This window comes from Ambystoma mexicanum, chromosome 4q (genome assembly GCF_040938575.1).
Source record: "Ambystoma mexicanum isolate Mex_15411 chromosome 4q, UKY_AmexF1_1, whole genome shotgun sequence".
In the NCBI taxonomy this organism is placed as follows: Eukaryota; Metazoa; Chordata; class Amphibia; order Caudata; family Ambystomatidae; genus Ambystoma; species Ambystoma mexicanum.
The window spans coordinates 582978188-583002739 of NC_090928.1; the positions used below are offsets into that span (position 1 = coordinate 582978188).

Genomic DNA, 24552 nt, shown 5'->3' on the forward strand with positions numbered 1-24552 from the left:
GCTTGGAAGAAGTCCCCCACGTATTCAGCTAGGTCTTTGTCTGGCACAGAGGATGGAACCCCACGGATTCGGAGGTTGTTACGCCGGGCTCTGTTTTCCAAATCCTCTTGCTTGAACTCAAGGATTTTGTACTTGTCCTGTAGGGATCGTAGAGAGCCTTGGATTTTCCCCAGCGCGACTGCCTGGTCCTGCGAGCGGTCGTCGATCTCCCCCAGCCTTTGTTCTATCTCGTTCACCCTTTGATCCATATGTTCTAGCTTGGTGGTAAGCTCCGTCATGCAGGATCTGATTTTGGATTTAATGTTGGCCATGAAGGCCAGTATGACCCCTTTAGTAGCTAGGGAGCCCCGGTGTTCTTAAGGTTTTGGCGGGGTGGCTTTCAGGGGGTCGGGCTTCTTCCCTTTGCTCTGATGTCGAGCACATGGCTACGATGTCTGAGTTCTTGCCCACCTTAGATTGCTTCGTCATCGTTACAGGTCTGGTTCCCTGGGTGGACTCGAGGACCCTCCAAAGAGTTGGCGCAGGGTGTTGAGGCGGGCAGAGCGGGACTGTCGCTGGTGTTTGGCAGTCTCACCGGTTCCGTGGGTTGCGGTCCCCTGCCTTGGAACGCAGATCCCTGTGGTTATGTTGTGACGATGAGAGAGGGAATAAAGTGGGTCGGGGTGCCCCAGGAAGAGTGGGCCGCAGAGTGGGAATAGCCGGGGGGCTACTGGTGACCCTCAGTGTTCAGCTTGGTTGCCCGGGAAAGGCCGTCCGAGGCTTGATCTAGGCAGGAGATATGGGCCCCTTGATCTTGTTAGCTTCGCTTTGTGCGTGGAGGATACTGCTGCCCCCCAGCGGCCAATCCTTGCCAGGGCGGGGTAGTCCGTGCACTGAGGGCCCCACCGTTCAGCAGTGGGGGGAGGCAGGGTGGGCTGGGGCGCCCCAGGAGAGGAAGAGCTGCCAAAAGAGGGGCAGGGCCGCTTCTGAAAGGTCCCAGCTCCCAGCGGGGGTAACCAGGCAGGGACAGCCAAGTCCGGTGTTTGATGGGCAGGGTATGGTTCCTGGTGGAGGAGCAGGGCCCCCCGCGGGGTAAATTCTCTTTTGCTGGCAGTGGCGCCAGTTGCAACCCCCTATATTCTGCAGCAGAGGGGATCCGGGGTGGCATTATGGGGGGGGCACACCTGCCACGCTGAGGGGTCCTTCCTAGGAGATCTGGGTGGCCGATTCGGGAGGTCCAATCCCTCAGGAGTGCAGCCTGCTGTAAGGGCACAGTGCCCGCCTCAGAACTCTGCACAACACGCACCTGAAAACGAGCCTCCAGGCATCCGGGGGCCGCTGAGAACAGAGGGATTCCTCTCCGCAAGCATTCACATGCCCGCGGGGCTCGCACCAGCACACGCACTCAGGAGTCCTCTCGGAGCGGGGGGTGGGGCTGCCGGCAGGCACCAGAGCGAATGCGGGTGCTGCGTCGGGACCAGAGGGCCTCAGGAAGGTGCAGCACTGTCAAGCCGGCATAAGGGGGATGGTGGGGGCCCCCAGGCCATGTCCGTGGCCGAGTGGCCCGGTCTGCCCCCAACACTGGTTAGACGTTCGCCGAGGTCTGCATCCCCCACATGCCAGGCTCTCGAGCTCCACCCGCTATTTTGGATGCAGGCGGCGGAGGGGCTGCTGCTCTCGGGGCTCCGGGGGCCGGCTTCCTGGACTCAAGCAGCTCCGGGGTTGAGGCCGCCGTGGGAAGCAGGGGTTCGGACACCCCAGGTAGAATTTGGGTGTTTGTCTCGCCGTCAAAGCATCTGAAATTAGCACTGCAGTGGACCCGTCACGGCTGGCTCTTAAAGGAGCATCCGAATCGTCGGAGCTCCAGGCCACGCCCCCCGGTTTTTTGTACTTTACACCCGGGCCCACCCGGATGGGAGGCCCGGGGCCGTAAGCTGGGAGGTGGGGGGTTTGTGCTAACTCCGGTGGGGCAGTGCCTTTTGGCGCTGCCCCACTTAGCATGCACATGGTGGGGTCGGGCTGCTGGGTCCCTTAACAATGGGAACCCAGACAGCGCGTCTCCAAGACAGGAGGGTGAGGTGAGAGGGGCAGGTGACAACCGGCAGTCGCTGCCCCCTGTCACCTTGCCCTCCATACTTCAAAGGCCCCCCTTCCCATCCTGCGGATGCTGAGCGGGGGCCTTTTGAAGTTCAAAGAAAGGGCCGCCTTGCCCCCAGGCCGAATTTTTCCTTTATCTGGCGGGGGCAAGGTGGCCCTTCTCATGCTTCCTCCCCGTCAGCCACGAACAGCAGCAGGACGGCTGCAGGTCTATTTCAAGGCCAGGAAGAATTTGTTGGTTTCCTTGCTGTTTTTCGTCCATCTGTCTTCGCCAGAACACTGCTGTACGTCAGCTACCCCAGCCCCGTGGACATCAACGCTGCTTGGAAAACAAACAAGCAGTCGGGAGCCAACGGGCGGTCAAGGAAACTAAGATCACCAGCGGGAGGAACAAAACTGGACTCGTAATCGCATTCAGGAGTAGAAGAGCATTTTTATCTGCAAATGCTATGATGCACAGCAGGTCTTTTCGTGTTCTCCAAGGCACGATCTCCGGTCACGAAAAGCATTAGACTGGCGACCTTTTTAACCTTTTTCAGAGTCATTGGGAAGGACGGTTTAAATTCCAGTCCCCTCCGACACAGCTGCGAATGCAACACTGCTCTGGGGATACTGCGGCGAGGCTGCATAAACATAAGGAAGCAAGCAGCCGCGCCTGAAAGGGTAAGGGCTAAAGAACCCCAATCTTGGAAGCAGGTCGACACAGAGCAACCTCGAAGGAGGTAAAAGTCGAACAGCACGAAGAAAGCTTTGTACACATAATACGGAACTATTCCGCATTATCACATCAGCGCATTGCGGAAGGGAGATCGGCAGAAAGTGTGCTCTTTACACCCTGGGGGAGCCGAATGCTGTGATAAGAACAAGCCGAACTGGGGAAAAAGAAAAGGCTCTACATTTATACCTGTACCCAGGCCAAGCCACCACCGAGCGGGGCCACTGCGGTGTTGACAGGCCATCTCCTTTTCAAAACACAGCACCAGTAAGCATCTGAAGAGGACGCAGACAGCGCTTTACTCTGCTAAAAGCGCTAAACAAATTTTGGAAGCAGGAGGACACAGAGCAATAATTGGAACTTATAACTGGTGCACCAAAGAAGAAGGAAGGCGCCCCACATCATAGGCTAGTGCTATACCCTTGGCAGCATTCATAAATCAGCACACAGAGGCCAAAAGAGGAAAGTGATGGCCAAAGCTTTATCCCTAAAAGAAACACTACTCCTGGAATGGGTCAAAGCAGCGGAAGCCGTCCATGGCATGGACGTGGTGCAGGAAAGAATGGCAGAGCTCGCATCCACCAGCCTCAATGATGATGACGCAGAGGCAATGGAAGATGAGGTCGACGGCGATGAGGATCCAGCAGAAAGGGAGCAGCCAGCTAGGAAGAAGCAGCGCCTTGATGTCCGCAGCATGCCCGCCTCTTCAGACACCCACCCAGGCACCAAAAGGAAAGCAAAATCAGGTACTGTGAAAAGCAATGATTTGGGGCCTATGCTTGAACAATTTTTAAAATAGCATAAGGGTGCGGGTGCTGGGAAAAAGAGGAGGCACAGGGATGACTCGAGCAGCTCCAGCAGCGAGAGTGACAGCACAGACACAGAGTCGGAATCTGGGGGCGAGGATGACCAGGGCCACCTTAAAGCATGGGTTGGGCCTAGCAATGATGTACCGTCTCCAACCCCTCATATGACTAAATATGGGAGGCGCACTGCCGGCAAAAGTGTAAATAGAAGCCTAAAAAAGACCATTGCATGGCACATTGAGCGTAAAATTAAGAGAAAGATCTGGAAAAAGCAATTTATTGACATTTTCTGCCTATTGGAATATGAAGAATTAGGTTTTGGCATTTCAAAAAGGGATAAGAAAGAGGAAGAAAAAGAGAGAGCAAAGAGGCCCACACTGGAGAAGAATATTCAGAATTGGGAGGCCTCTTTTCAAATCCTATCCACAATAATTCTAGAAAAATTGCCAGAAGAGGGCACTGCACTGATTGCCTACCACCACCGAATTTTGGAGATTCACAATACCTTCGGGGGGGGGGGGAGTCTTGGCTGAACTATGATAGAGAGTTCAGGAAGGAGATAGATTCCCTGACCTGGGCTGGGAGGAGGAAGACCCTAAATTGTATCTTTTTCATGTATTAAAAGAAAACTCAGCTAGGAGCGCCCAAAGCAGCAAAGACCATGAGCATCAGTATAATAGAAGGGGTAGAAACAGGCAACATAACCAGCGCAAGCCTCAGCAAGACAGTATAAATACTAACAAAAACAACCCCCCCCTTCGAAGACCGCCCCCAGGGGGGCAAAAAACAGGGCATAATCAGGGGCAGTCTGGCAACCGCAGCACCGGGGGGGGGCCAAAGGAAGCACACCGGGGACCAGCTGGTACCTCAACAGAAGGTCAGGTAACTAGGGCACTGAGTGCAGATACAAGCACCAATGCAGCACATGCAGTGGTGGACACAGCAGCAACAACTGCACAAAAGCCTCTCCTTCCAGGCCTAGCCAACAAATCACTGAGGGCAAAACATGCACTAGCTTCAGAATAGGGGCCTCACCAATACAAATGGACCAACTGCTAAAATGTTAGAGAACTACCCTGACCCAGCAGCTAGAGCATTCTTGGCTCAGGGTTTCAAAGATGGCTTCCAGATCCCATTCAAGGGCCAGGGATCTCCCACCATACCCAAGAACCTACATCCTGCCTCATCCCTGGCTACCATAATAAGCCAAAACATTGGGCCCCCTTCCAGCCCTCCCCCCTTCACTGAGTTTTTATGCTCCTCCCCTGGGCATTGTGCCCAAAAAAGAGCCGGGGGAATTCAGGATGATCCATCATTTATCACACCCACCCGGTAGCTCTTTCAATGTTGGCATCCCTGCCACGGAGGCCGCTGTCTCTTACAGCTGCGTGCAGGATGCGGTTGACCTAGTAAACCTGTCAGGTAGACACGCCCTCATGGCGAAAGCCGGCATTACGTCAGCATTCAGGCTGCTGCCTGTGCACAAGAACACTCACCAGTGGCTGTGTTCCCATTTTGACACCAAATTCTATCTGTGATAAACGCCCCCCCCCCATGGGCTGTGCCATCGCGTGTGCCTACTTTGAACTGTTCAGTTCTTTCTACAAAGGGTACTCCAACAGGCCATGCCTAGCGCCAGAATGGTACACTATCTGGATGATTTTTTCTTCACTGGCCCAGCAGGGTCTCCCCTAAGCAGCTCATCCATAAAGTTATTCAGTGAAACCATGCAGGCATTAGGGGTTTCCACAGGCGCCTGAGAAGACAGTAGGATCCTCCACCACCCTGTCATTCCTAGGCATAGAGATTGACTCTTCCAAGAGGGAATGCTGCCTACCCATAGACAAAATAGAGGACCTTCTAAAGACAATAAGGTTGATGACAGGCAGGGACAAGGCGAAGCGGCGGGAAATACAGTCCCTTGCTGGGAAGCTCAATTTTGCTACCAGAATCATGTTCCAAGGCCGGATCTTTAACAGGAGCCTGGAACTAAAAATGAGGGGGGTTACTAAGCCACACCACCACATCAGATTGAGCAAGGAAATAACACAAGACCTGGCCATATGGGAATCATTTCTTAACAATTTCAATGGCCAGGTGATATGGCGCAAAACCATGAATGGCGCAGACAAAAGGTCCTTGTTCACAGATGCGGCTGGCAGCAAAGGATTTGGGGTATGTTTTGGTAACAAGTGGTGCGCAGAGCACTGGCCTCCCTGCTGACAGAGGAGGGGCTGTCCCAGGAACATCACACTGCTAGAGATATTCCCCATTTGGATGGCACTCTATTTATGGGGGGACTTGTTGGCCAGCACAGAACTGGTCACACGGTCAGACAACATGGCGGTTGTACACATTTTAAACAAGGGTGCTGCCTCCTTCCCTCTGGTGCAAAGTGTTGAGAGAAATGACAAGTCACCCTGGAAAATAACATGGTAATAATTGGGCGGCACATTGCAGGCAAAGATAATAAGGCCGCTGACGCTCTGTCCCGTTTTCAATTCTCCACTTGCAAGGCACTAAACCCACAGGCAGAAGCCAGGAGGACAGCAGTTCCAGAAGAGGTTTGGGCCACCATGGACACATCCAAGGCAGTCCCCGCCAGCCAGCCGGTCACAGCTCTCCCATCTGGCAGCAGTTTCATATTACACTAGATTAGTGGTGGTACCTGACCCCACCCACGGCGCACTAACCAGATATGCTCTCAACGGTTGGACCAAAATGGAAGGGGTCAAGACAGACACCAGGCGCCCCCCTTCAATTTTGCTAAATTAAAAAGTTCTGCTAGACACCCTCCCTGCAGTATGCAACAATGCCTATGAGACCTCACTATTTAGAGCTGCCTTCACATTCAACTACTCTGGGGCGTTCAGGATCAGCGAGATAGCCTCCAAAAACACAGGATCAGAGGTAGGGCTGTGAAACTGTGTAGGTCCAAAACTGACCAATTAGGAAAAGGGAGGATCATCAACCTGTACTGCATTGAGGAAACAGAATATTGCCCCATCTGCATCACCGGGGCCTTCACGAACAAGCGCCACAGCCGGGGGGGGGGGGCAATTATTCACACACAAAATTGGGTCTGCCCTCAGTAGATTCCAGGTGAGGTCTGTCCTCAGGAAGACTATAATAGCTATAGGATGGAATCCTACTGAGTTTGGATCCCACGCCTTCAGGATAGGAGCAGCCACTTAAGCCTGGATGGGGAGGTTGCAAGAGAAAGCCATAAAAGGGATTGGGGGTTGGAAATCGGGGGCTTACAAAAGATACATCATGAAAGACTTGATCTAATAGTATCTTCCTCCCCCTCCCCCCCCCCGATTATCTCCTCATCATCCACCCATCTCGGGGGCAATGACTTGCCTCAGCTGGGCAGGACGTTTTTCTGGGTTAAATTGGCACCTCCCTCAGATCCCTGGCACGCATGCTAAGACTTCGAACAGAAGTAATGATGTCAGAAATCATCCCTCGCCAACAGTGGCATGGAGCAGAGTGCAGCAAAGCCATGGAGATTTCTAGGCGCAAACTGAACAAAGCCGTGGCCAATTTCTGCCTTTTTTCAGGCCTCAAATTTATTAAACATGGGATCTCGGTACACAACCAGGCCATGTTCTGCAATGACAGGGTTCACCTGTCCGTTGAAGGTATGGACATTTCACCAGGAATATTTTCTGGACCCTGGCAGCCAGAGGCTGTACTTAATTCATAATCTCTTATTTTGGGGGGACCTGGGAGACGCCGGTCAGCATCCCCTCAGGGTGGCGGTGGGGATCAGCCTCGAGCGGGCCCCTAATTGGGATTAGGGCCCCCCGCTCACCTGTTCCCTCTGTCCCCAAAATCTAGTATTGTTATCCTTATGTGATGTTATGGCTGGTTTTTCTTTTGCACCATGGCTGGTACTAAAATAAAGCTTGTGGCCAAAGTTTTTTCCACCTCACATCCTGGTCGTCAGTCTCCTCATTCCTGCAACTGTCATTCTGTATTGCCTGTCTTGTCACGCTTGTCATCCATCTGTGTCTCCCGCATGCCACCCCCCAGCACAAAAACACTTCCAGGCTTATACACCCGGGCCCACCCGGATGGGAGGCCCGGGGCCGTAAGCTGGGAGGTGGGGGGTTTGTGCTAACTCCGGTGGGGCAGTGCCTTTTGGCGCTGCCCCACTTAGCATGCACATGGTGGGGTCGGGCTGCTGGGTCCCTTAACAATGGGAACCCAGACAGCGCGTCTCCAAGACAGGATGGTGAGGTGAGAGGGGCAGGTGACAACCGGCAGTCGCTGCCCCCTGTCACCTTGCCCTCCATACTTCAAAGGCCCCCCTTCCCATCCTGCGGATGCTGAGCGGGGGCCTTTTGAAGTTCAAAGAAAGGGCCGCCTTGCCCCCAGGCCGAATTTTTCCTTTATCTGGCGGGGGCAAGGTGGCCCTTCTCATGCTTCCTCCCCGCCAGCCACGAACAGCAGCAGGACGGCTGCAGGTCTAAAAAACCATCCCTCCCACCCTGCAAATAACTGTAAGGTAAAGCTATAGCGAGGGCCAGGTAGAAGATGGAACACAATCATATCATTAGGGGAGGCTAAAACGCCTCACTTCAAAAAAAAAAAAATAATAATAATTCAACTCCAAGAAGGGCCTTTTTAAAATAGCGGGGGGATCTTTTTGTCTATTAGTTAATATTCTAGGAAAATACAGTTATAGAAGACCCAGGCGCTCAGAATCCACCAGAGAACATCAATACAGGTGGGAGCTCTAGGGGTATAACAAAACTGAAAAGGAGAGAGGAACTTGAGCAGAAAGATGTACTAGTAAGCCTCAAGTATCCACCTCCATGCATGCAGAAGGGGGGGTCTCACAACAAGTGGATCAGGAGCAGGGTAAGTTCCTAGTAAGGCTCCGGAACCCACCCCCTCGCAATTTTTTATGCAAGATAAGCGCACTGGGGTACGCAAGTGGATCGTGGGCAGGGGAAGTTCCCAGCTAAGCCCTTAGAACCCACCCCAGCAGCGAAATAGTACAACACAAGCACTGAAGGGTTTTCACAACACAAGTGGAGCGGGAGCAGGGAACATTCTAGTAAGGCTCTCTTTTTGAACCCATTCCAGCTGTAAAAACAGGCAGCCTTAAGCGCTGAGGGGGTCTCACAACGCAAGTGGATCGGGAGCAGGGTAAAAACCTAGTAAGGCTCTTTGAACCCACCCCGGCTGTAAAAACAAGCAGCTTCAAGCGCTGAGGGGGTTTCATAATGCAAGTGGATAGGGAGCAGGGTAAACACCTAGTAAGGCTCTTTGAACCCACCCCGGCTGTAAAAACAAGCAGCTTTAAGCGCTGAGGGGGTTTCACAATGCAAGTGGATCGGGAGCTGGGTAAAAACCCAGTAAGGCTCTTTGAACCCACCCCGCTGTAAAAACAAGCAGCTTTAAGCGCTGAGGGATCTCACAATGCAAGTGGATCGGGAGCTGGGTAAACACCTAGTAAGGCTCGTTGAACCCACCCCGGCCGGAAAAACAAGCGGCTCTAAACGGTGAGGGGGTCTCACAATGCAAGTGGATCGGGAGCAGGCTAAAAACCCAGTAAGGCTCTTTGAAACCACTCCGGCTGTAAAAACAAGCAGCCTAATGCGCAGAAGGGGTCTCGTAGCACAAGTGGATCTGGAGCAGGGAAGACCCTAGTAAGGCTCCTAGAACCCACCCCCGAGGAAACAACTAGCCCGCAAATGGAGCGTGGGGGCTTCAAAAACTCAAGTGGATCATGTGTGGAGAAAGTGCCAAATTCATCTCCAAAGAGTGGACCAAGAGGCTAAAACGCCTCCATCCGTGGAAAAGTACAAAACACATGACCAAAAAATCAAAATGGCTCCAAGAACACATCCCGCGGAGGATCAAGTGAATGGCTTCACAACGCGGGGTTTTGTTTTATCAAGAAATACGGATCAAGAGCCATAACTTCAGCGAAAATCACCCTGTGAGCAAGAGAGGGCGCAAGTGCTAAACCTGGTCAGATTGGACAGCAATGAAAGGCACACAAGCGCACACCTCCCCACCTCACTTGGAAAGGACAAGAGAAAGCAGGATGAACCTGCTCCAAAGACGAGCAATTATGAACATGTCACAGCTCACACGCTGGGGCCAAACAATTGTCACAAGCTTTCATTTGAATGGCGGCGGGGATCAGCCTCGAGCGGGCCCCTAATTGGGATTAGGGCCCCCCACTCACCTGTTCCCTCTGTCCCCAAAATATAGTATTGTTATCCTTATGTGTTGTTATGGCTGGTTTTTCTTTTGCACCATGGCTGGTACTAAAATAAAGCTTGTGGCCAAAGTTTTTTCCACCTCACATCCTGGTCGTCAGTCTCCTCATTCCTGCAACTGTCATTCTGTAGTGCCTGTCTTGTCACACTTGTCATCCATCCGTGTCTCCCGCATGCCACTCCCCAGCACAAAAACACTTCCAGGCTTATAAACTGTACATGCAGTTTTCATCCCAGCTCAAGCCCATTCACGTACATTGACAATGCATGTGAAAGGCACGTTTCACAGATAGATAAAAGGTGAGGGGATGAAGGGAGGAGGGTAAGATTCAAGTTTTTTTTTTCTTTTCAACTAGGATGTGTTTACATCGGAAGCATACATTTTTCTGCCCCATCCTTTGTCCCCTTAGCGCAGAAGTGCCCTTTAAATTCCCTCCCGCGCTGTCCATTTTTAGAGGGGTAAGTGGCATCCATACTACACAACTGTCTCCCATCTTTTGCTCCAAAAGAGTCGGGTTACAGTCAGCAACACAAATGTTTGTCGCCCAGCACCCCTTTTCACAGTGTAATTCCTCTGCATGATCCGATGTACCAAAGTATATATTGTTTTTTTTATAAAACGTGCACGCTATTTTGGATAAACAGGGCTCAAGAAATTGAGCAAATACTTTTTTTGTGTTTTTTACTTCCAAGCAAAAGGGACGTAGTGAACCCTGAAAACAATAAATGGACTAGGAATGCCCCTTCTTGAAACCATTACAATCGTTTTCTGCAGTGGATATGTACACGTCGTTAACGTTTACCTTTATTGTGAATGGTTTTCTAACTAAGCTAAACGATCCTTTTTAAATGCATAATTTGTCCATCTGCATTGATAATGTAAACATTGACATTTCTGCCACTGATTTAATTTCATGATGTTCATACTTGGTATGCAAGTGCCCCATGAGTAATGCGTCCACTGTTAATGTTTTTGCAGAGACATTATTGATCGTTCCAAGGCCTTTCTGAGCTCACTGCACAGAGAACACTCGACCTTCAAGCCTGTGCTTGCCATTTTGCAGGTAAGCAGTGATCTTCCTGTGCAGGGCGCAGCACGTCAAGTTGTTATTGCAAGCCATGCCCTATTAACCACAGTTTCTGTAAATTTGATCGATCTCCAAATGTACCTTTTTGGGCTTTCTGAACCGCGTTCATTGTCCTGCAAAGGTGGAACCTCTTATGATAATGGGTAGATAACTGGGAAGCGAGACCTGTGCAATATACCACGTTTGGGAAGCAGAGGTTGATGTATTATGTGGTGAAGGGAATACTCGATGGCATATATTTTGTGGAAGGCCATCCTATTCTCCCCCCGCACCCCCCATAACATCATAGGGCACACGTTTTTCTGGTTTATACTTTGTTTCTATAGCGTTCTCCCTCCCTCTCTCTGTTCTGAAGATGTAACTGTGCACCCTTGTGTCTTGTAATGTGAATGATATGGGGGGGTGGGGGCGTTTGGGACATAATTCAACATTCATAAATGTATGTACTGCATACTGAAATATGTTTTATACCGAGCTGTATATATCATGTATTGAGATTCACACACAATATGCTGAAATATATACACTGAGATGCATACATTGCATACTGAGATATATATTGAGATATATATATATTGAGATACACTGCACACAGATGCATTAATTGTATAGTGAGTGATATACTTTATAGTGAAATGCATACATTATATTTTGATGGATGTACACTAGATTTCAAGATGTCGCCCCATGGCATCTAGACTTACTCTCTGAAGCTCCCCTGGGCGTCCTGCCCATAAGCTACAACGAAGCGACCTAGGTGACACACCTGAGAGGTGTACATTATGGGGAAGATCGTGGTATCTGTGCAGGAGGGTCGTAGATAGCTGGACTCTGTGCTAAGGCAAGATGTCCTGTTGCGGACAGAAGGGTTGTGGCACTGCCTACTTTTGGCCATTCACACAGGAAAGAAACTGAGGCCTGCCGAGGCAATGAATGACGAGACTTATGTTTGGCTGGTCGAAGCGTCTTGCATGATGTGGAGGGGCTGGTTTCTTGAGGTGCCCGAGACCTGACAAGAAGATGACTGGGTGGTGAGTTAGCGGAGGCGCACCTGGGATTAAATCAGAGTGCCATAATTACATCAGAGAGTGCCACAGAGGTGGGGGCCCTGCCCTCTGATCCTTTCTCTACTGCAGAAAACCGGATTGGGTGGCTGACGTCAGTTGGCTGGTGGAGGGAGTTCCCTCATGGACGTGTCCGAGGAGAGGGTTTTCCAGACCCCCACACTTCAAAGGTTCTGTTAGGGCGCTGGTATAATGGAGGTGTGGTAACAGAGAGAATAGCTGAAAGCGGCTATGCCTCATTTACAAGGCGTACTTCCTCCAACTACTGTCTATACCTCGGGGTAAAACTGATCTGTCGGACTGTCCAATGCCAAAGGGAAAGAAGGTTACCTTCAAAGCGAGAGCAAAATCACAGGGCTCTCTCTGATCTACAAAGTTAATGGATCAGTGGCGTAGTGCAGTGGGAGGGGACAGGACGTGTATTTCAGAGGTCAAGCTCGGGGATCTCAAAAGGGCCAAGGAATCTCAGATTGCAATACCTCGCTGCTTTCCAAGACTCATTTATGGCTTTGTTTCAGGAGCAGTTTAATTCCCTTAAAACAGATCTGCAGCGAGGGATAGCTGCCATTAAGGGCGAGATGGCTATGTGAAAGCACTGACACCAACAAGCAGGCCCTGCAAGACGTGGTGGAGGAAGTGCATAAGAACAGGGAGCTTCCGGAGCACATTACCAGGGTCTCCCAAGCCTGGAATTACAATATGAAGACCTGGAGAATAGCTCGCTGAGGTCCAATCTTTGCAATAGAAATACATCTGAAGATGTAGCTGATAAGACCTTAGGGACACTGTTCAGAACCTTTCGGGGTAAGTGTTGGACATCACAAAACTAGGCGAGATTCTGATTGACCGAAATCACCGTACGGATCCCAGGTGATCCCAGAGTTAAAATCAGAAACCAGGAGATCTTCTAGTGTCTGTCCTCTTACCCTCAGAAGGAAAGTGTTTTGGCTGCGACCAGAGGGAAACCTGGTTCGTTTGAACAGAATGGAGCTACAGATTTATCAGGTCGTTGCCGTATCGACATTACAGAAGAGAAGGGAAATGGGGCCTATAACTAAAGAACGGACAAGAAGGAAGACAAGATATAGATGGGCTTTTCCATTCAGACTTTTACTCTGTAAGGCTTCCATCACAGGATTAATAACTCTCAAGAGGGTTTCAACTTATTGGGGCTAGACGATGAGGCCTCTGTAAGGTCATCGACATCTCAGAAGGGGCCTCCCATAGACAGACGGCCATGGGCATGGACTAGGATTCCGAAAGTTGCTCAGGGAATGTAAGGGGATAAGTTAGTTGCTATGTCGCTGCTTAGTCTCCTAGTGGGTTTCGCTAACTTAAAGTTCAATTGGTTATAGTTGTATTTCAACACAGATTACCTTTTTTGAAGGGTCTCCCTCTATGGGTCTGATTTAATACTTTATATGGGAATTTGGTTTAGCCTTGTATGATTGTTAAAGGTGTGGGTGGTGTCTCAGGGGAGTGGCTGCCAGGCTGTCTGAAGGGATCAATCTAGAGGGTCTAAGGGATGCCCTTGCTTGTTTTGGGCCATCTTGCCATCACCCAAGTTTTGGTATATTCGGGACGTGGGAGTATGATGGATGAGGCCCCTATTTGGAAGTTTGGTTTTGGGTATTTAGGTATGGGTTTGTGATCAATCTGAGGATGTCCTCGCTCCTCTCCCTGGGATAGTCACCCCCCCCCCCCCCAAGGTGGCCACGGAACGGCAGCCGCTACCTGATCCTGACCTTGGGCTGGCTACCCGAGGGAGGACCACCCAGGGGGCAGGCGACTCTCTGGCAGACACAGGTGGTGCACCGCTCGGAGAGCAAAAGCAGTGGAAACCGCGCATCACAAAAATCAACACCACGGGACTGCAGCACTGGAGGATGTGCCTGCAAGAGCAGTACAGCAAGGCGGAGAGGAACGTAGAGGCACAACAGACAAACAGTAACCCCTGGGAAGAAAGTAAGGTTACTGGGTTGTCTGCGAAGGAAGTTTGCTGTTTAGCAACATTAGAAATAGCCGGTAAACCTAATAGAGACTGATGGGTTACTGAGTTGTTAAATAAAAGGAAACGTTTCATAAGAACTCTACGAGCAGAAAGTAACAATCATTAAGGAAGACAGAGGATTTGGTATGCAAGTTGTTAATGGATTATTAAACCCTAATTGGGGAGAGGAAAGAGTAACCTATATGACAAAGACTTGGCAAGCAGCTATAACAAAAGTCCTGGAAAGTAGACGCACCAGGGGAAGTTAATATATTGTTTATATAAGAACGTTCTAGCACACAAATACACCAGGTGAAGATAAAGATTTGTGTAATGTAGTGTTTGTATTATAAAGCCCTGTATAAAGGGAATAGCAGGTGAAGTTGAATATCTGTGAGATAAAGTGTTAAAGTAGCAGAGTCCTGGCAAAAGAGTAGGCCACATGAAGTCAAGTATTTGTGCAACAAAGTATTTAAATAGCAAAGTCCTGACGGGAGAGTATGACGGGTGAAGGGTAATGTTTAAGTAATGAAGACCTGGTAGGAAGATGCACAAGGTGAAGCAAGTGTGCAACGTGACCTGGCAGAAGAATGCCCAGGTGGAGATTGATATTGTAAAAACAACCAAGGAAAGGTCCTTGGTTCAATTAACTATTGGGAAACTAGAAAGAGATGAGGGAAGTCCTTAGCAGAACTGTAAAGTATTAAAGGAAGAGAAACTTGGAGAAGGGAGTCAATTCCCCACACGTGTTGAACCACTGAAAGTTAATTTAAGGAGACTAGGGAAGAAGGCCAATCCCTGATAAAATAATTGGAACTTTTGTATTGAACTTTAACAAGTGAAAACTTGGAAAGTCACAAAACAAACCCGATTACACCTTTGTGTTTCTTTAGAGTGTGGGGGCTAGAATAGGAATACGGACCTAGGACAGATCTTCTGTCTGGACATCTTTACATTGGACAGACTATATAGGTAGGGTACTTCCTCCTAGAATAGAGATAGTGAGGCATTTTCCAAACCCGTTTATTTTAATAAAAGTTTAAAATGAGTCTCCTGTATCCGCATTTCGTTTATGGTGTGGTGGGTGAGGGTGGGGTTAGATTTCTGGGGGTGCATTTGGGGAAGGACTTGGTGTCGAGGCTGTGCATGGAAGGTTAATGGAATACAGTTTAAATATTAGACTCTGGGTTCTCGGTGTGCACAGATTAGATATGTGGTCCAACTAATAAGAGGTGAAGCTATTTGGAAGTACCTATTAGAATTCTTAATATCTCAAAATATTAGGGGCCTAAATTCTCCTACTAAATGGAAGCATGTGGACCACTTTTTGCAAGGGGTAAAGGCTGATGTTGGACTTCCAGGAAACACACACTGATCCGTCGGATAGGAACAAAGTTAGGTTCTGTCACTACACACACATGTTACAATCTACCTATAGTACTAAACACAACTGGGTCTTGCTTGCATTAAGAAGAGGGTTGGTGGTAATTATCCAAGACCGTAAAGACAGTTGAGACTGCTTTTTATTTGTAAATGTAAAATGTGAAGTTTCATATTTGACAGTCTCAATGCTGTATGCCCCCAATACAGGCCAAGATGGCTTTATTTGTAATGTCTTGACTTTATTGAGCGACTTCGGTGGGCTTCATCACTCCTTCCATGGAAGAAGGTAAAGTGATCGTAATTGCGAAAAAAGGGAAAGATGTCGCCAGATATGATTCATGTAGGCCCATAGCTTTAATATTGAAACAAAAAATATATACAAAGGTCTTGGAAAATGGACTGGACCCCTGTTATTACCAGCATTGGTGGGGCTCGATCCATCAGGTTTCATAAGTACCAGGGGTGTTTTTAACCTTAGATGCTGAGAAAGCATTTGACTGTGTAGAGTGGCCCTTTTGAGGGGATTGGGTCCTCCGACTTATTCCATATCTATGACCTTAATCACCACAGCAGTGCTGCTTCGGAAAATTTTCTGCATCAATGACGTCGATACACTGTCCTTGAGGGCCTCCATCGAGCAGACGTCACCGGATGTTATAAGTAGGACGCACGACGCCCGTAGCCCCAGTTCTGTTTTTTCTGCGAACATGTTAGCTTCGGAGATCTCGGCGCGCCTCGGTTCTTCTGAGTTCTGTTCTTTCGGTTCTTCGAACCTGTTCGTTGTGAAGATTTCCATGATGTCTTCGTCGTCTTCCACCCCGCGGCTGGGTTTTAAGAAGTGTCGGGACTGCGGGTCCAAGATGTCGTTGACGGATTCGCACAGCGCCTGCCTCTGGTGCCTGGCTCAGGACCACGACACAGATGCCTGTGTAGACTGCCAGTCGCTTACATTGAAGGCCTTCCGGGAGTGTAATAAGAAGCTTTCTGTAGGTAAGGTGGCCGGGCCCTGGAAGTAGAGATCCACTGGGCTTTCGACTGGCGATTCGAGGGGCGACTCTCCGCATCGTCGACGTAAGTCTAGGGGGGTCTCGGTCCAGGATTAGGTCCCGCCATTCCTCAGCCTCTTCGAGGCACTCACGTAAGCGCTGGCATCGGTCGCCTTCCCCGTTCTTGTTCGAGGACTCTGCCCGTTGGCGGCTGGCTTTTCCCAGCAAGCACTCCACTACTGCTGAATGGGATTCATTCCGGCAGGAGATGTTGGCGGTTTTTCAGTCGCAGGGCTCTGTTCTGTCCACGCCGTCGAAAGACGCCGGCCTTGACCGTACTAGAGACACCACTCGCACGCCTTTGGGCTTGAGCGGTCGTCGCGATCCCCGGGCACCTTCGAGGTCCCGGTCGGACAAGGATGGTCGCTCTAGACATGCCCGTTCCAGATCCTGGTCCTCAACGCCCTCGAGACCGTCGGAGCCTGTGAGGTCTTCGAAGAAGACATCGACGCCTTAGGCGCCGAGGTCGTCTAGGTACTCTCTTTCTCGAGGCTCTGCCTCCGAGGAAGCCGTCGACGCCTTCGGCGCCCAAGCTGTCGAAGGACACGCTCGGGGCTCCGCCCTCGAGGACTGTGTCGAAGCAGTCGGCGCCACGCTCAACGTCGATTCCATCGACTCCTTTCGAGGCTCCTTTGTCGGAGGTACCCCGTGGCACGGTGGAACCCCCTAGAAAGGCTCTGGCCAAGGCTAAACATTTCTTTGTCCCTTTTTCTGTGCCCTCATTCCAGCCTCTGGATTATATTTCTGAGGTGGATGAAGGGTCTGAGGAAGGTATGGTTCCTGAGGAGGTATCTGACGAGATATTGTCTGGTCTTAGCCAGATTGAAGAACTGCAGTCGTTGCACGACGCCAGTGGTCTGGACACCTCTCTGGAGGTGGAGTTCTGTAGGCCTGAGCCTGGCACCCATGCCGAGTCCTCGTACCGGCGCCTTATGTCTAGGGTCACAGAATACTTGGGTTGGTCTGCTCCACCAGTGAATTTTCTGCAGGATGATCTGACGGATATCCTTGATCAAGGTCCACCAACTGACCCGGTACTGCCATTCCATATGGCCTTGCAGAGAAGGGTGGCAGCAGCTTGGACTGCGACGGAGAGTCTCCTGGCAGTGAGCAAGTCTTTGCCGCGAAAATACCGCCCAGTCCCCTGCTACTTGACCACGCACCCCACTACGGTGAGTTTGGTGGTGCAGGTGGCTAGGGCCCCAGCAAAGCAGGCGTCATACCCTACCATCCCTCCTGATAGGGACAACAAGTGTGTTGATGGCTGGGCAAAGAAAGTGTTTTCTTCAGGGGGTATGGCTTTACAGGCAGCCAACTCAGTGTGTGCCTTGTCACGTTTCACGCACTCTCTGTGGAACTGTATTTCATTAGCGGCTGAACATATTCCCGAAGGGGAGGAACGGATGGTTTTCTTGCTATTGTGCAGGATGGCAAGGATGCCATGTGTGAGTCCGTTGAGTCGGGTCTGGATATGGCAGATTGTGTCAGCCGGTCCATGGTGGCGAGCACTGTAATACGCAGGTTTGTGTGGTTGCGGAAGTCGGGGTTTGCTCCGGATGTACAAGCCCGGCTCCTCAACATGCCCTTTGATGGAGAACATCTTTTTGGCAGCAAGGCTGACAAGAGCCTGGTGGTTGCAGACCTCCAAAGCTGCAGCAAATTCGTTGGGTGCTGCAGTTCGCCAACCATCGCCTTTTCGTCCTAGGGGACAGCAATGGAGGGGAGGTTCCTTTCGATATTACTCATCCTTTGGTAAATCGAGAGGAGCTGCAAGGCTAAGGGGCCACCGTAGGATTACCATAGGTGGAAAACAGGGTACTATAGGTGCCAAAGCCGCTCGGGCAGTTGCCTCTTTGCCATCAGGCACTGCCGCAGCCGCTTCAGCTCAGTCATGAGGCCATGTCCCATGGTTCGCCGGTTGGGATAAAGCTGGCGCAGCATCTTGTAGAGTGGCGTGCCATTACTTCAGATGTGTGGGTTCTGGAGATCATAGCCCAAGGCTACTGTCTTCCTTTCCGGCAGAGGCCTCACGACGATCCACCTGGGAATCTCTTTGAAGAATCCGGATCCGCTCCTTGCACAGGAAATACAATCCCTGCTGGAGAAAGGCACCATAGAACTGGTGCCTGTAGCGGAGAGGAACAAGGGATGGTATTCCCCTTATTTTTGATTTCGAAGAAAGACCTGGGATTGAGACCCATCATGGACTTGGGCGGTTTGATCAAGCTCCTCAGGAAGGACAAGTTCAAGATAGTTGCTCTTTCTCAAGTCCTCCAGGCCCTTCAACTCCAGTACTGGTTGCTTTCTCTCGACCTCAAGGACGCTTAATTTCAAGTGCCGATCCATCCCAAGCACAAGAAGTACCTGAGGTTCGTGGTTGGCGACTCGCACTTTGTTTCGGGTCCTGCCGTTCGGATTGACCTCCGCCCTGATGGTCTTCACCAAGCTCATGGTGGTGGTGTCAGCGTATCTCAGGAAAGGGGGGATTCACGTCTACCCCTATCTGGACGATTGATTGATCAGGCCGCGCTCTCCCGAGCAAGTCCTGGATCATCTGTCACCTGCCACTCCCTTCACAAGCTGGGCTTCTCACTCAACTTAAAGAAGTCCCACTTGATGCCAACTCAGCAGCTCCAGTACATCGGAGCAGTGCTCGACATGTCCCTGGAGCAGTGTTTTCCTCCCCAGGTGAGGGCTCATCGCATTCGGCAGATGGTGCACAAGTTTCAGCATGCCCGGAGTCTCCCAGCGTTCGAGTTCTTGAGGTTGCTCGGCCTCATGGCATCTTGCATTCTTCTGGTGCCAGAGGCAAGGTTGCGGATGAGATCTCTGCAATGGGCTCTCAAGATGCAGTGGTCACAGTGCTCCGGCAGGATGTCGGACCCCGTTCAGGTGCCGCCCTCGGTCGCCCAGGACCTCCTGTGGTGGGCCGTCGAAGGCAATATGAGGGGGGGCTCCATTTTGGCTTCCTTGGCCGGAGGCGACGATTGTGACGGACGCATCCCTCACGCGATGAGGAGCTCATGCCAACGAGTTGACAGTCAGCAGTCGTTGGTCTCCGTCGGAGTCCAGACTCCATATCAATCTTTTGGAGCTGAGGGCCGTCGGGCTTGCGCTGAAGGCTTTTCTGCCGACTGTGCGAGGGAAGAATGTCCTGATTCTGACAGACAGCACAGTGGCCATGCACTACCTCAACAAAAAGGGGGTGCAGGGTCACTGCCTCTGTGCAGGGAGGCAATGCAGCTCTGGTTCTGGGCCATCCAGCAGGAAGTTTCGATCTCGGCAGTTCATCTGGCCGGAGACGGAAACGAGACGGCGGATGCTCTGGGCAGGCAGAGCGCGATCTCTCACAAGTGGGAGCTAGCTCAGGAGATTCTCATGGAGATCTTTGCCCTTTGGGGGGACCCCTCAAGTGGATCTCTTTGCCTCCAGTGTCAACCAGAAGTGCGAAAGGTTCTGCTCGTGGGAATTTCCTCCAAAAGGGGCCTTAGACGCTTTTGTGGTGGAGTGGTCCTTCCCACTGCTGTACGTGTTTCCTTCAGTCCCCGTCATCCCGCAAGTGCTGCGGAGATTACGGAGGTTCGGATCCCGGATGATCCTCATTGCTCCGGCATGGGCCCGCAGAACGTGGTACCCGGACCTTCTAGACTTGTCAATCTGCCCTCCACGATGTCTTCCCTACCGAGACGATCTGCTCTCACGGGAGGGGGGGGGGGTCAGGTTCTCCATCCAGAGGTCGGATCACCCAACCCTCATGCTTGGCTTCTGAACGGTTGAGGTATAAGGATTGGGACCTCCGTAAAGACCTGATGGAGGTGTTGCTTTCGGCCAGCCGGCCTGCAACCAAGTCGCTGTACCGTTGCCGTTGGAGAAAGTTCTGCGACAGGTGCAGGGTTAAGAATTTGGATCCTTTTTCATGTGACATTCCTGTGGTTCTTTCTTTTTTCTTTTGTTAGCCCACAAGGGCCTGCAAGTGGGTACCATTAAAGGTTACCTGGTGGAACTGTCCATATTTAAGCGCTCGCCTGAGAGTGTTCTTATTTCAAGAATCCTTGTTTTTCTCAGTTTCTCAAAGTGCACACTAATGTGTTTCCGCCGTCACATTTGCAGGTGCCTGGTTGGTATTTGAACCTTGTTCTAAAATTTCTAATGGGTGCTCCTTTGAGACTGTTCTTAAAACTGTATTTTTAGTTGCGGTCACTTCCGCTCGCAGAGTGAGTGAGTTGCAGGCACTTTCAGTTAAGCCACCCTTCACTGTGTTTCAGAAGGACCGGGTTGTCCTTAGAGTTCGTCCTTCCTTTCTTCCGAAAGTGGTGTCGGAATTTCATTTAAGCCAGAAGGTCATTCTTCCGGCATTTTATCTCCTCCCCCCCTCCCACCCCCCGCATCCTGGTAAGGAAGAGGAGAGGCTCCATAGGCTGGATCCTAGGAGAGCTTTAAGTTTCTACATTTCACGCATGTCCCGGGTCAGAGTGACCGATCAGCTCTTTATAAGTTACGCTGGAAGGCGTTTGGGACAAGCTGTTACTAAGCAGACTGTCTAGATGAATTATCTTGGCAATTTCTGAATGTTATCGCTTGGTGGGTAAGGACCCTCCGGTTTGCTTGCGGCCCATTCTACTAGGGGTATGGCTGCCTCTACTGCCCTGCAGATGGGTGTTCCTATTCAAAACATCTGTGAAGCAGCCACTTGGGCTTCGGTCCATACTTTTGTACGACACTACTCCCTAGATTCTATCCATGGGCAGGATCTGGCCTTTTGCAAGGCGGTCCCTTACTCTGCAATTTGATTGGACTTTCTAAGTTTCTATATTCTAAATTTTTTCCCTCCTCCATACGTTGGTACTGCTTTGGGAGTCTGTCATAGATATGGAATACGTCGGAGGACCCAATCCCCTCGAAGAACAAGTTACTCTTACCTGGTAACGTTCTTTTGATGAGATGGTCCTACGACGTATTCCATATCGCTCCCTCCCTTCCTGCCCCGCTAAAGAATTTCTTATGCAATTGCAGCTTACGTTTCTGCAAAGCTTTCTGTGGTCATACTGGCAGTAGTTTGGTGCCACACGTTCTGGGGGAAAAAACTACAACTGAGGCTATGGGCGTCGTGTGTCCTACTTATAACATCCGGTGACGTTGGCTCGACGGAGGCCCTCGGACAGCGTATAGACGTCATCGATGCAGACGCCGAAAATTTTCTGAAGCAGCACAGCTGTTGTGATTACTGTCATAGATATGGAATATGTCGTCGGACCATCCCATCGAAAGAACGTTACCAGGTAAGAGTAACTTGTTCTTCTGTTCGCCACCCTAGAAAAGATGGGTTTTTGGTAACTTTTTTTTGCAAATAATTGAGCCAACTACGCCACTCCATCGGTGAGAATATTGATAAATGCAGCATTTGCAGAAGATCCAGCTAAGCAGAGGCACAAAACAGGATTGCCCTCTCTCCGCTCTCCTTTTGTGAGTTTTTTGGAACCCTTTTTGCCAAGGCTTAGGTCGGAGAGGGACATTACAGGGATTTCTTTTGGTGTGGTGGAATACATGGCATCTGCATGTGAAGATTATATGTTGCTGACTTTAACTGACCGCTTTACTTCCCTTAATGCTGTGCGAGGTGGACTTTGCATTTTTAGGGTGGTGGAGGGTCTTGAGGTTAATGTAGCTACATTGGATGTTCTCAATATTTTCATTGATCGAACATACATTGCAGCTTGCACATCGTTCATCGTTTAGGTGGTTGACTGAGGGTTATAAAGTACTTGGGAGGGGTGGGGGGGCAGGCAGAGTGTTTACGCTTACTAAATTTATTGCAGATTGCTACCTAGCTAACTTTCCACCCTTGTAATGGAACTTAGGAAGAACCTTACTAGACGGGGACCTCTCAACATTGTGGCTGGGTAGAATTGCACTTGTCAAAATGGTGTTTCTATCTAGGGTTCTTTACTATTTCCAGGCCCTTCCTATTTCATTTCAAAGATTTAAATTCCATGGTGTTGAAGTTTATATGGAAAAATAAGAGACCGAAGGTAGCGTATGATTTTCATAGCGCCCATATTGCGGGTTGACATGGCTCTCCCAGACTGTCGTTTGTTTGAGGCAGCAGAAATTGGAGTTCTAAGAGAATAGTTCTTGGGGGATCTCGGTAAACATCGGGTGAGGATGGACATAGCTGTGATGGGGGAAACCATAAAATTTCGTCCTGTGGCTAAGTATCTCGGGTGGACCACATAAAGTTACGGAGTCATATTACAAATCTTGTCATGATCACATGGGACTCGCTTTTAAGAAAATGAGATCACCTCTGACCCCATCACCACATTATTTAGAAACCCTCAATTTTCGAACTACTATCTTTCAAAAAATGGAAAGCCATAGGATGTCGCAGGTTGTGGGATATATTTTTAGGTCCGGAGATCAAATCCTTTGAGGAGTGCAAACAGTTAATCTAAATTCAAGAAGGGGAATGATTTCACTATTTGCAGCTCAGGCATTGGATCCAGGGGCAGGAAAATAGGGAGCCTGCTCTCTGGCATTTACCACTTTTAAGAGGTGTTTCCCAAGATGCTACAGTTGTTTCTTATAGAATTTGGGCGCAGAGGTGATTGGAAACCTGTTTGGTGGGATTGTCCCAAGTTGACACAATTTTGGAATTTCATTCTGAGTCAAATTAATGATTTGTGGGTCCCAGCAATTCACAGGTTAGACAAATGCCTTCAAGGTTTGATTGACCTGAAAGGGGAACCCTATAACAAAGCAAGGTTGTATCTATTGATGTATATTCTGTTGACCACTTGGCTTTTAATCACTAAAAAATCGAGAAGCACTGTAACCCCAAATGGCCATGATTGGATTAGACAAATATGGGATTTACAGCTTTGGAGTGGGGTTCTGCAGCATTCTAGAAGGACTGGGTTCCGATCCTACATCTGCGAGAGGATTAAATACTCCCTTTTCGTTCACAAAGACAAACTCTACTCTACCGGATACATAAAGGGGGGTAAGACTGGGCGCTCCGGCCACAAAGACCTCATGGGGTGAAGTTTGTATAACCTAGAAACCTTAATAAAAAAGAAATTAAAAAAGAAACGCGCACACACTGCATGGATACATATATTGTATACTGGGATGTATATGCAGTACACTGAGATGGATATGTTGTATATTAAAATATATGCACTGAATTGAGATTTATTTATTTTACATTGAGTTGTATATTCTGTACTTTGAGATGCATAGATTATATATTGAAATGTATACTGTATGCTGAAACATTTACTTTGTGTATTGAGATGTGTATACAGAATATTGATATATAAAGACATATATTGAAATGTGAATAGTGCAGATTGAAATGCATGCGTTGTATATTAAGCCATGTATATTGTTTAGTGAGGTGTGCATGGTACAGTCCTGAAGCTCTAGGTAGGTGATATTTAGGTCTCTTCCTGAATATATGTATAAATGAGTGTGTTCCTTTTCTGATCATTTGTTTTGCTATCCCCACAGACCAAATTGGAATGCGTAGTGCTAATAAAATTATGACCATGCATACCACCCATGTTATATTATGAATAACAATCGGAAATTCGTCCCACTTCACTGATATCGGATACATAAAGGATATGATGATATGACAAGTCATTTATAACGTCTCTGTATACAAGTGTTTCTAGGCGCGACAAGACAAGGGAGGGAGGACAAGACAAACTATCTTACTAGTGTCATTCAGATCGCAAGTGCAACAAAGCAAAGTCCGCGGGGTGGAAGGGGAAGAGCCAAGGATTGGGAAGGGGGGGGGTGGGATTGCCGCCAAGGCAGTGTGGCTCTGGCTAAGTGCAAGGAGGCAAGGGTTGTAGAGGTTAGTTACAGCCCATAAATGTGCGGTAGTCCCAGAGGTAGTGCAGGGGAGACTGATCATGGAGGGGCCTGGCACCCAGTGAGACTGAGGGTACCCAAGCAACCAGTCAGCACAGCAGACAAGTAGGCCCGCAGGGGATGGGGGGAGAAATGAGAGGAGATGAGGAAGGGCTTCAGCTGCTTCCAGAACTTCAGGTGATCCGGCTCAAGTTTGAGGGGCAGGGAGGCCATTCCAGAGGGAGGCACCTGCAGAGGAGAGGGATCAACCCCCACCCACTCTCT

At 49.8% G+C, this 24552-nt stretch overlaps 1 protein-coding gene across 1 annotated transcript in view; it reads left to right on the forward strand.

The window, feature by feature from the left end:
- MTHFD1L (methylenetetrahydrofolate dehydrogenase (NADP+ dependent) 1 like) overlaps window positions 1-24552 on the forward strand; it is a 2103853-nt gene that overhangs the window by 152208 nt on the left and 1927093 nt on the right. Inside the window, exon 2 of the mRNA XM_069608130.1 lies at window positions 10819-10903. Within this exon, the coding sequence (XP_069464231.1) occupies window positions 10819-10903 (85 nt within the window). The remainder of the gene's footprint in view (window positions 1-10818; window positions 10904-24552) is intronic.